Source organism: Musca autumnalis, unplaced genomic scaffold (genome assembly GCF_047663935.1).
Source record: "Musca autumnalis isolate F117 unplaced genomic scaffold, ASM4766393v1 scaffold_1, whole genome shotgun sequence".
Taxonomy (NCBI): Eukaryota; Metazoa; Arthropoda; class Insecta; order Diptera; family Muscidae; genus Musca; species Musca autumnalis.
The window spans coordinates 232100882-232113961 of NW_027411644.1; the positions used below are offsets into that span (position 1 = coordinate 232100882).

Sequence of the window (13080 nt, forward strand, 5' to 3'; positions counted from 1 at the left end):
AAAAACCCTAGGGCACCATGTGTAGTTGCTGGAGAGCTCGAACCGAATACTGCGTTCCAGGGACGTACGCAGGATTTCATTTCGGGGGGGGCCCAACTTGACCAAAAATCATGAAAATTAAAAATGTTGTGTGTCGTTACGTAAAGCTATTTTAAAGGGGTTTTAATTGATTTTATGTATATTCAATATTGCCACAAAGTATATACATTCAAAAGAGAGAGATCACAATATTTTAGATACAAGATTGAAATTTGGGACTGATTATAATATATTAGTCCTTGGATGAACCATATCAGACCACGATCGGCGTAGTTTCCTTACAAAAGTTTTTAACCAAATTCTCCAACAGAACTGAAGCAATAACTAAAAAATCTTTCAAATTAATATTACCCATATAGATGTACGTTTTGGTGTATCCCAGAATTTTCAACCACATTAGCTCTTATTTGACATTTTGGGTTCTAAATCCCGCAGCGAATAGCTTTCGAAACATTTTCTATATTCGAGGCTATTGGCATAGTTTTTAAAAATATCTTCAGTAATATGGATTTTGGAAATTATTTTGTTGGGAGAATTTCCATGCAAAAAGTGGTGAAAATAGATCCACGTTCGAACGCAGGGATTGCATTCGCGAATATGTCGAATAGATATATATATTTTTTGGAGGATATAAACAGTTCGATCTGAACCTAACGCCGTTTCTTCTGCATAAAAACACCAAAACTTTACTGTTTTACCAGAAGTGATAGAGTCCGTGAAAGCCAACTAATAATTCAGAAAATTACATTAATAAAAGAAAAAAATATCAGGAGCCGGGCTATGCAATCTACGACTCATAGACTCCGAATCCCACTCACAGTACTGTTTGAGACTACGCAAACACATGGTCGAAAAAATATCTCTCAAAAAAGATCGGCAACATTTTAGCTAAATCCTGAAAAAATAGCTTAAGACGAAAAACTCCATCCTTTTCTCCATTTCTATCTTAATTTTACGACTAGATGTTTATGGACTCGATGACCTTAAAAACTTTCCAACGACCAATCACTTCTGTCGGTACAGCGGAGACAAACTTATGAAAATTCATAACTTCTGTTTTCTGTAAAACAGGTAAAAAGTAACAATCAGGTTTGCCTACAGAGATATACCCTCAGCCTGTGTGAGTTGAGACTTTTATATATAGACAGATCGAATACGGGTAAGATAGCCAATTTTTTTCTATGAATTGTATAGCGAAGAAGTTTCAGAATTTAATATGTACGTTATTTTAGGATGTTTCGGTCAAATCGGATAATTGAAATTTTGAGTTGGAGGTATCTGAAGGAGTGAATCGATATAATCCACATTCGAACCTACTCTAGGTTTCGAAAAAATCGGATTGGACTTTCCTCAAGATTTTAGGGAAACATTTTGAAGTCTGATGTCCAAAGGAAGGTTGGACAAAATATTGCGAGATCAAAAATTTGGACCAAATCTGTTGATCTGTTCGAGAGTTATAATGGGCACAGACAGACGGACAAACTGGGATAAATCGACTCCAAATTGTTTGACGCGTGTTTCGTCCAAACATATGATTAGTCTAAGAACATTATTTCGATGAGGTACATTTTTATCGTTAGCCTAATGGTTGCGGGTTCAATATCACGGTGCTCTTGAACCAACGTTAAATGAATGGAGCTTACAACTGGGAAGTTTTTGTGGATTCTGAAACAGCAATGTTCATAGATGAGAAAAATCCCAAAACAAGAAAAAAATCGATGGAGAGAATTTTAAATAAGTTCACATTTTTAGCTTTATTTTAGGTTTTCGCGATTTTGCTGGGAAACCACAACTCCTATCGAAATGGGGCTAAAGAAAATGTTGTAACTTTGAAAATTTGTTTGATTTGTTCCTAGGTTTCACCATTTTTGAGATATAGAAGTTCAGGTCACATTTTTAGGGTTTTTTGTTAGGTTTTCACGATTTGCTTCAAAACAGTAAGTCTTGTCGAAATGGGACTACAGAAAATCGTATAGCTGTGAAAATTCTTTACAAGATGGGGATTCGTAACTTTTTTACTCGGTTGTGCCATTTTTGAGATATATAAGCTTAAGTTGGGAAATTGTAGTCCTGACATTGTTTTATAAGGAGACGATACAGTCAGTGAATTGTTTAAATTTGAACTTCTATATCTCAGAAATGGTAAAACCTACGAAAATATCATATAAGAACAATATTGTAGAGAAATTTCACTGCTATAATATTTTCTTTAGTTGCATTTTGATAGGGCTTATGGTTTCCCAGCAAAACCGAAAAAACCTAAAAAACCCTAAAAATGCAATTTTTGTTTTTTGATTTTCTTCTTTCATTTAAAGTTGGTTCAAGAGCACCGTAATATACAATACAAATAACAGCAGATTTTAATACAATACTATATAACGAAAGTTTGAGCATTAATTTCGTTTACGGTAGTTTTTAGCTACAAATTTGTTACTGATAGGAAAAAATTCAGATGGGCACGCTATTTATAGCAGATATTATCACTTTATTATGCACAATAATACATTTTTATCCATTATTTTATCCCACTGTTTAGCAACAAGTTGATATAAAATAGGAATACAACATTTTTATTAAGGCAGTAAAACAATGTTCTAACTGCTTTTCGAGATATACTCGACGGAAAACCCTTGATATGTCGTATATATTGTCCAAAAGACATTTCATTTTATGTACTTCTAATCCGCACAATACTGAATTTGTAAATATTTTGAATACAAAATGAGTTTAAAGCCTCAAGACCTTTATATTTATTACAGAACTCCAAAACACTGGCATGGCATTTCCAGTTTCACTGGAACTTTCTCTAAAAAGAGTATTCAAACAAAAAAAATTTAAATATTTCTTAGACAACTTGATGACAAAGTACATTTTCAGTACAGAACCTTCAGTACAATATCAGTTATCATTTGAAATTTTAAAAACAAAATATATTTTATAGCATAAATGGTAATAATTTGATAAGTAGCTCAAAAAATTGTAGTCGACCAAACCATTTCGGGGGGGGCACGGGCCCCCAGTGCCCCCCCCCCTGCGTACGTCCCTGCTGCGTTCGTTCACACTTTGGATATCATAATATTTCTTTAAATATTAAATGAAATAGAAGATGGTGCTTATAGGTCCACTCCTTCCAGTACGTCCCCCACAAAAGTTCGAAAATATTCGCTAAAATGGTATGCGCGATATCTCATAAACGTAGCAACCGATTTGGTCCAAACTTAATTTGTGTGGTTCATGGTCTGTTCGAGGATCCTTTGGAAATTTTTACCGTAGATTTTCCTAGGGGCCCTGTTTACAAAAGTGGTACAAAGCCATATCTATAGATATCCCCCGCAAATTGTTGAGCTTTAATCCAATCCATATTTTTGTAGGTTCATAAGCCCAAAATTTTGAAAACCACACAATAAGAACATAAGTTTTTTTTGGGAAAAAATGTGGTTCAATCCACACAGGCTGAGGGTATATCTCTGTCGGCAAAGCCGACTGATACTCTCTTACTTGTTACATATGCTCTTTCTAAATTTTTGGTCGTATTTTTTCCTATCTGCTCCAGTTTTAGAGATAACCATGTTTCGGCCCGAAATCTGATGTTCTTTTCAGGTTTGAAATTAATATTATAATAACATACAGCTTTAAAAGCACATTCCAAACATCAGAACTTTTCGATTTAGATGGTTTGAATTTATAGATGGGAAAATTTTTTGTCACTTTGTTCCATGTGATTTACAAAATTTTGCATATGTGTCATAAGTGTGGATATGGAAAAACTCGACAAAAATTCTATTTTTAAAAAACTCTCTACAACTTTTATATTCCAAAAGATATTCCTCTAATTTTTGGCAAAGATGTTCTACATACTATTACGAATAAATCTAGTCAAAAATATAAATAATTTCTTCAGTCAGATCCAAACAGTTGTAACGCAAACAATAAAATGCGATTATCTCAAAACGGGAAAATGACGTATGGAACACTTAAGCATGACACCGACGATATGTAAAACTTATGATCATATCGGTTTAAACATTAATTTTGCGAAACAATGAGGTTGTGTTTCCGACCCTAAGTACTTTTTTGAAGCCGAAATACCCGACCACGCCCACTTCTTTAAATATGCTATATCTTGAAAACTGATGACAATGCGCCACTCACACTAATTCATTGTACTTCCAAAACTACTGAATCTAGTGCCATGAAAATTTCAGAAAATGTTTGGAAATGTCCCCTACAGTTTTAAAATCGCTATATTTGCTAAACTTATAAACGCATCGACTTGAAATCTAATTTGCGCGGCAACGCTAGTTGTGTCCCCCATCAAATGTTCATGGTTGGAGTCTGAAGTCCAGACCACGACCACTTTTTAAATATGTTATATCTCGTAAACTAACGAACCGATATTCATAATTTTTTTGGAATGTGTCGTCGTAGTACACTAAGGCATAAACTTCTGAGCTAGCACGGTACCTCATCTATTAGGAAAAACGATATATTTACAAATTTCTTTAAATGGTGAGATTCAACGGTACAAAAAGTGTAAATATGTCCATCAGCAATGAAAAACTAAAGACTTATACCTCTCAATAAGCGAAAGCATTTGACTTTAATTTATTTTTACTTTTATGAATATGTCGTGTTAGAATAAAGGTGGGAGCAGGGATAATTATCAATCCTAAACAGCACAATTGGTTGTCATTAAAAACAATAATACGGGCCAGCAACGTGGATCCGGGTTTGCTTATATAAAATACAAAAACAAAAAAAAATAATAGAGTTGTAAATAAAAGTAATGCTCTCTAGTGGGATTCTCTACTTAATTTTTTGAGTTACCGACAAAAGTCAGTAAGATAAAAATGCTTATAGTTACGGTAATTAACGATGTTTTTCGGTAAGCTAGCGACGAATAAATAGTAGTCGTAAAGTTCTACCTATAGAAAGAGTGGTGTCAACTTTTATTTGAACTTTTCATTTATAATTTTGCCTTTTAATTCTACCGATTTTTGTCGGTAACTCAAAGAAAAAAAATAAGTTAGAGAATCGCACTACTGGTTGAGATAAGTTGAAGAATAATATTAACCATTAAAAAAGATTTATGGACCAGAAAGTTTATTCTTTCTAAACGTCTTAAGAGATGCGATATAAAATGTCTCTGGAACTACCTATTTCTAAACATTGAACTTTCAAGAATTTTTCAAAACCAATAACCAATGTAGGATTGGTTATATTTCATTTACCACATACTACAAGCATTGACATGGTTTATAAAGAGCTGATAAAACAGTAAATGACCATTAAGCTTATTATTGTTTTATTTTCACATCGTATTTAATTCTCTTTAAAGAATTGTTGTTTGTCCACTAAAGGGTAGTGATATGAGCTCCGATCAATAATTTAAACGTGGAAGTAAAGAAATAATACTTTTTTTCCTTTTAAGAATTTCGAATTCTTACTTCTGTTCATTGTCTTAACCCAACATTTCAATAGGCACGCTAAAATTTGTAAATCTTCTGTTATAACCCTATATCAGAGCAATTGCCAATAAAATACAATGTCGAATGAAAGAAACGAAGTTAAAGCGCCAACAAATATTTGTCAACCAGACAATGACGGGTTTGCGTTTTTCAGTAGTAGCGATATTCGTTGTACTGATACGAAACAAAGAATGACATGTAATCTGTCATAAGAATTGCAAACACAGACGCATACATACACAACAGCGTAATAATGCGAAAAACACATTTAATGATTCTCTGTAGAGAAGCAATCAATGAATCCTTATTCTTAAATGTGTACGCCTGTGTGCATATTTGTGCGAATATTGAATGAATAATTGTCAATCCATGGCAAATACCAAACAACAATGTCAACGAATGATTGTATTGTGTCGATGATGAATATGTACGTACTTATACACACATACATACAGATGTACTATTTACATGAGTATGTAGGTGAAAATAAATGTCCTGAATGATTGCTATTATCTTATTGTCATTGGCAATTTGACGGAATTGCTGAAAATGGCTAAAGAAAATCTCTATAGACATGGCTACACTAAAAATACAATTGAAATTGCCCACAGTGGAGGAATAAATTGTTGATGGGTCAGTCGGTGAACTATAAAATGGCAAGTTGATCTTTTCGAGTTAAGTACAAACATTTTAGCAATCATTAAAGCATCAAACTAATACAATAGGTGGAATAATAATAATTTTCCACAAACATCCCATAAGGGACAAGGGAGACTTCTCTCATAGGGAATATGTGTATATAATAGGTGGAATATGTGTATATAATTCAATAATAATGAAATGATTAAACAGAAAAACAATGGGAATCTTATCCTATATCCTACTATATTTACTGCTATACCCAATCAAATTCTTTGCAATTGTCTTCCACTGTGCCATGTTTTTGTTCTTCGCATTTAACCTACACGATTATTGATTGATAATGCCATGAAATATTCTTCGTTGTGTGGACAAGCAACATACTGATGAATATACAGACGAACCATAAAATTAAAATTGCAATGTAATTAAAACTGCTGCAATGAATTTACAATGCAAATGCCTATATCATTTGTTCTGTATTTATTTTATTGACAAAAAAGGAAAACGATCGACATCATAAGTACGGTAGCATTACATTTAAATTGCATTAACTGAAGTCTCATAATTACCTAAAGTAGAATTGTGTATATTAAATGTTTAATTGGAAACCAGATGATAAGTATTTTTTTTTTAACAATTTAATCAAAATTATGTTTGCTTTTAAAGCTTTATATCTTTTAAATTTTTAGAAAATCAAAAAAGATATTTATATTGAAAACATTATGTAAGATCTAAAGACTTTTAAGTATTTTTGGGTATTTTTCATTCATTCAAATGAAATTGCCTTTTTTAGCTTAGCCGTTCTTTGTCGGCTTTTTTGTCACTACCTTTGTATCTTACCTTAACAAACAACTTCTTTGACCACAACCTCCTACTACCGTAATCCCCTACTTCGCTTTGTGTATGTATGTACAGTGAGTCACGGTCAAAAGTATCCACTTTAGTTTCTTTCATTAAAATTGCGATTGCTAAGAGTAAATCAATGAAAACGATTTTGTGTTTTTTTTACATTTTTACATTAGTATCTTAACATAAAATAATATTAGCAAAATTCACCTAAATTCAGATAAACAAGTAAAAAAGTATAAGTCGGCTTTGCGGACAGAGACATACCGTCAGCCTATGTCAATTTAGGCTTTCATCTACGAACAGATCTGTATGTATATAGATCTGTAATGTATATAGGGTATTTTAAGAATTATGTGGCCCTTTTTGGATATTTGAGCTTGCCGACACAAAAATGTGGTTTAAAGTTTAAAAGTGTTGAGGAGGAGGCAATTCAAGAATGGACCGACATGGTCCATTATGGAAGTGGATCCTATTTTCGGAGTCATGTCTTTCCGATCGATATCGCGCCCACTATTCATTTCAGTGGATCGTCGTATAACTTTTGGACCAGTATGCCGGGAATCTTGGACATGTCCACGGTAAACATAATATCGCTGTAGACAGGACCACGACGAACAGCATCGGTATAAATTTCCAACGGATCTTCGAACAGACCCAAAACTGCAGCTAGACACAAAAGTTGATCTTTTGTGGTGGAGGTACCCTAAGGAGAGGACCGATATGGGCCAATTTAAAAGTTCATGTAAATTTGGACAACATCTTAGGAGATCCTGAGTTTGGGCCAAATTGGTTGCCCCGTTCAAGAGTTATCGTGCATACCATTTTAGTGACATTTTTAAATATTGTGGGGAAGTACCGAAAGTTGTGTACCCGTATTGGCCACCTTAGAATTGAAACTATGTTTGGACAAAATATCACGAAGGCCAAATTTTGGACCAAATCAGTTGATCAGTTCGAGACTTATCGTGCTCTTCAGCCACTATATACGGTATATACGATTTTTTAACACTTTTCAAGCAGTTTTCTTAAGAAGTATAGACTTGCCGTGAAAAAGCTTTTACCGCAGCGCAGTGGTTCAGAATCGATTTTTCCTGGTCAAAATTCTGTAACTGTTGAACGAATAGAGATATTTTCATAATTCTTTTTTTGTAAGACAGATAACATAATCAGCTTTCTTACGAATAATAAGCAGTCACATTCGGTCTGGTAGTTGCACAGAAAATCAGGGTCAAAATTAAACTTGTGAGTTTTTTAAATATTTTTCATCAAGATATGAGTGTTTTTGTGGTTTTTATATCTTCCTATGTATTAGAGATGGACCAACACCAAGAAATAAACAATAAAATTACCAAAAAACTAAAAAAAAAATTCCAAAAAATGTCGACATTTTTTTTCAAAAATTTGTACAAAAAAAATTTAAATTTTTTCAAAAATTAAAAAAATTTCTCTTTGTATTTTTATAAAATTTATATAACTCGTAAAAAAACTCATATACTCAAAAAAATGTGAATTTGTGTCAAAAAGCTGTAATTCATATGGAAACAGTGTAGAAAAACACACATTTTTGCCCACATAATTTCAATAAATTGAAAAAAGTGTTAAAAGGACGGAACAGGGCGGGTACAAAAGTATATATGGGCTGAAAGGGGAGACTCTCGGGGATCTTTCTGTGGAAACGGAACTTTGTTCCATGTTGTTGAAATTTCATAAAATTACGTACCCGAGGAAAAATAAAATAGCTCATGTTGTGTAAACGCTACGGTAATTTACTAAAACTATTTTTGAAGGCCACAATCCTACCTACCATACAACTAAACAATGAACACAATATCTGTTATAGTGAAGAAATAGCCAAAAATGGGGAAAATGTTCGTCTTTTGGGGCACACCACGCCAGCACCTTCCATTATTTTGACCTAATTTTTGGGTTTCCTTACTTTCAATATGTTTACTATCGAATCCCATATAGAAATTAAATATCTTTGACAAAACAAAATTTTTATTTTTGGCTTGGAAAATCGATTCCTTAACCATTGTGCGTCGTAATTAATGCAGCGAATGCAAGTTACTTCAAAGTGATTCGAGAGCAGTTCTTATAGTGAACTTATGCGATATTTTGTGTAAGAGGTACCCGAAGGAGTGGACAAATACATATTCCATTTTCGAACCTGATATACATACATCTGGTAGATATATTAGGATGTGTTAAGTATGGACCAAATCGGTTATTCCCATAAAGAGCTATAGATTGCACAATTTTTCCGAACATTTTTTTAACTTTTGTGGGGGTGGTACCTGAATGTGTAGACTGATATGCCTTATCTTCGAACTTAAACTATGTTTGGACAAAATATTCGAAGGCCCGAATCGGCAGATCCGTTCAAAAGTTATCTTGCGCTTCAAACACTACTACACGGTGTCATATGGTTTTTTTTGCACTTTTCAGTCTATTTTCTCAGGAAGTATATATTTTCCCCTGATGAAACTTGTACCGTCGTATAGGGGACAGTGAATAAAAGTTGGTACAACAAAAAATCAAAGCGGGTGGGGAGCAGGTCCTAAACTGAAGTTTTCCTAAATTTTGTGTAGGAGGTTCCCGAAGGAGTAAACCGATTGAGTACATATTGGAACCTCATATAAGTCTGTTACTCATTTCAAGAGATGTCGTGCGCACACATTTTGCGAACATTTTCGAACTTTTGTGGGGGAGGTGCCGGAATGAATAGACCGGTCTTGCCCATCTTCGAACTTAAACAAAGTTTGTTAAACTAAGTAAGTAAAATATTACGAAAGCCACATTTTGGACCGAATCGGTTGATCCTTTTGAGAGTTATTGTGCGCTCCAGCCAGACAGACGGACAGACATGGCTATATCAACTCCAAATGGTCTGAAATGGATTTCGTCCAAACATACTTGGGGTCTTAAACCATTATTTCGATGAGGCACATTTTGTCCGTATGAAAGTATATATGAGGAAAAGACAAAATTTTTTAGTTTTCCATAAAAAAAAATTAAAATTTTTTTTTTAAGCTACATGAAAGATTTTTGGTACATAGATTGGGAAAAAAATGCCATTCTTAAATCTGTTCGTGATACTAATTTTGGTTGTTGCGCGCAAAAGTTATGGCGGTTTCAATTCTGATAAAAAGAAAAAACTCTTTAAAAGACTCTAATCATTATATTGAGAAAATCTCTTAATTAGGGGCTCCCTACATACTATATGTTTACTGAGGTCCCATAACTTTAGTGAAAAAGTTGTGCATTTTCGCGGAAATTAGGAAAGAATTCCAAACAATTGGTAGTTTGCAACTTGTTTTAATAAAATTCAACCTGCTTATGCCTCTGAAAAATATATAAAAAATATGTACGTAATCTATACATCGCGAAGATTCAAATGAAACCAAAACTATACAAATCCGTTTAGTGGTTTTCATATTATAGCGAAAACAAAAAAATATATTTATTAAAATTTATTTTGTGAGTTAGTTGAACAAAATGTAAGAAAAATAGGTCGGAGTTTTTCTTCAATTTTAGTTAAATTCCACGCAATAAATCACATTTTTTATTCTAATCACTTCTCGAAAACACTCTAACATCTAGCAGAAGATATGGATATCTTTCAAATAAATGTTGGGTTCCTTTAAATGGGGTATAATCTTGAAATAAAATTGTATCGGGTAATGTTCATTTTGAAATGCGTGTAAATCGCGAAATCCTAAAAATCACTTGATGCGCATGCGGTTTACCAATACAGCGAATTCTTCTCTTTGCCAGGATTTACTTTGGCCGCTAAGATGTAGCATCGTCTGCAGTTTAGTGTGCAACAAACTATATAACGCTTATATTTTGCACAAAGTGCATACACTTTTTATGCGCATCCGATTTCACTATCAACCGTGAAAAAATACATCGATCTAAACATATTTCAATAAAATCCATCAAGAACCGTGGATGTAGCATCACACAGTATTTTTTGGATAAATCGGATACAGCTCCCACGCCACTAAATTTTTCAAACCGCTGTTTTCGCACAAACGCGAGTGATGATTCACTTTCTTCATTGAAATGGAAACGATCCACATAAAACGCGAATTAGTCAGCGATATTTTGAAAAACATTTTTCGCAAATTTTTCAATTTTTGCAGTAGCCATTTCCGCCGTTCTAGTAGATGGATTTTTATGATCTGTGATTCATATGATCCGGATCGTCGAAAAACTAAAAAATCGCGGGGTACCAGCACACTCAAAACGATATTGTAAATACTGTACCCAAAAAATAGGTTTTTTAGAAAAAATATCACACTAAATTTTGGCCTTTGGCAGTAGATTACTCTGCTGCTGTGTGGGCTACATACTCAATATACATATCAGATTATGCGAAATCGCGAGTTATTTAATCCTATAATTGGTTTTTCGAAATATCCGAATGCGCGTCCCAGTTACATAAAAAATACAAAAAACACCTGAAATCCGGCTTCAAAATGTCAGCATCCATAAAAGGTGGATGCAGTGGAAATTTTGGAAAGTGATACATTAGAAGTGTTATCTTCATTTTGTATTCTCCTACTTTTACTTTGGACAGATGTCCGTCATTTGAATGTTTTAATCAGAAATCGAATAGCAATGTAAAAAACCTGTTTAGCTTCAACGTGTTTTTACCTATGTTTTTTCCTTTACGCGGTCGTAACTACCACGTAAATTAAATTTTTTTGCTAAATTTTTGAGCTTTGTACAAAAACATCTAAAATAATCCAGCAATAGTCATAGTTACTGGTAAACTACAATAGTTCGCGTATTATAATAGTGCAAACCTTGGCTTCATGGAAACTAAAAAATTTTGACTTTTCCTCATATACCCTCGTTAACATAAATGCTAAGGGTATAAAAAATAAAAATGGTTAAACAACATCGATTTCTACTTCACAGTTAAAAGTATCCACGCTTAAAGTTTTATTAAACAAAAAGGACTTCTTATGTTTTTAGCACTTGGTATAAGGATATTATACCTGTTATCTTTTAGCCTTTTTGGCATAGATTTAACTAAATTTTCGGTGCAAGATATCTGAAATTTCCCCCATTCATCTTGGAAAGCATTTTTCAGGAACCCTGAACTTTATGACTTCTAATATTTGTCTCCAAAATATTCCATAAATTTGCTATAGGATTCAAATTACTTTAGGACAGTTATATAACATCCGTTTTCGAACAATGTGTGATTTATGCTTTTGGTCATTATCTTCCTAAAATTAGAATGTTGACCCTAATCGAATTTTTTCAGCATAATTTGTAACTTGTTATATATATAAATTATGTAAATTTTGTAAAATTAGAATATAAACAATATTTCTACTTACCTCATTGGTTTCATTAACGCTTTAATGTTATTTGGATATTCAATCATTAATTTGAGCTGTGTCCCGCCTTCCTTTTGTACTGTAACAAAAATATGGAGAAAATGATTTTAGTAAAATTTTAAAATAATTAAAATTTAAGTATTATATTTTAAAGTATTAAATAAAAATGAAGATGAGAAGCTTTACAGGTTGCTGCTTGGTGAAGACGTTTTCGGAATATTGCTATTCGAAGGTTAGTACTAGAACAGAAAATATAAAGTGAGTTTGCCAAATCATGATAGGTGGTTTTGCAAATTTAACACGGGCAATGGGATACATGCATTCATATGATGAGAAGGTGTATACGAGGAGTACTAGATACATTTCTGGCCTAATAATAAAAATGCGATATTTATCATTATTCTCCAAACATACGCTCAAGCCAATTGGCCAATTGGCGAAACACTTTTTCCACTACTATCTAGACACCTCCCAAAACATGGTTTGTGTTTGTTGTTGTTTCTCGATGTGCGGAAAAAAAATTAGTAATTGGGTGTCAAATCAAGGTTGTACTCCCAAAGAGATATTTCGATTTACAAAATTTCGTTCAAATCGGATACACGATTAGAGGCTTTGGTCCATTAATTCAGAAAGTATGAGCTTGCACTATTTCAAAACGATTCCCGAAATGCTAAGTGCATCAATCAATTTAAAACGTTAGTGGTGTACGTACACGAAGGGGTGGAGTG

General features: G+C 33.3%; 1 protein-coding gene across 4 annotated transcripts in view; it reads right to left on the minus strand.

Annotated features, from left to right (window-relative positions):
- Positions 1-13080, minus strand: part of LOC141389204 (uncharacterized) — a 642359-nt gene that overhangs the window by 113421 nt on the left and 515858 nt on the right. For all 4 annotated transcript variants that reach the window (XM_073960367.1, XM_073960370.1, XM_073960368.1 and 1 more), the window contains one exon: positions 12353-12431. In XM_073960367.1, the coding sequence (XP_073816468.1) occupies positions 12353-12431 (79 nt within the window). The remainder of the gene's footprint in view (positions 1-12352; positions 12432-13080) is intronic.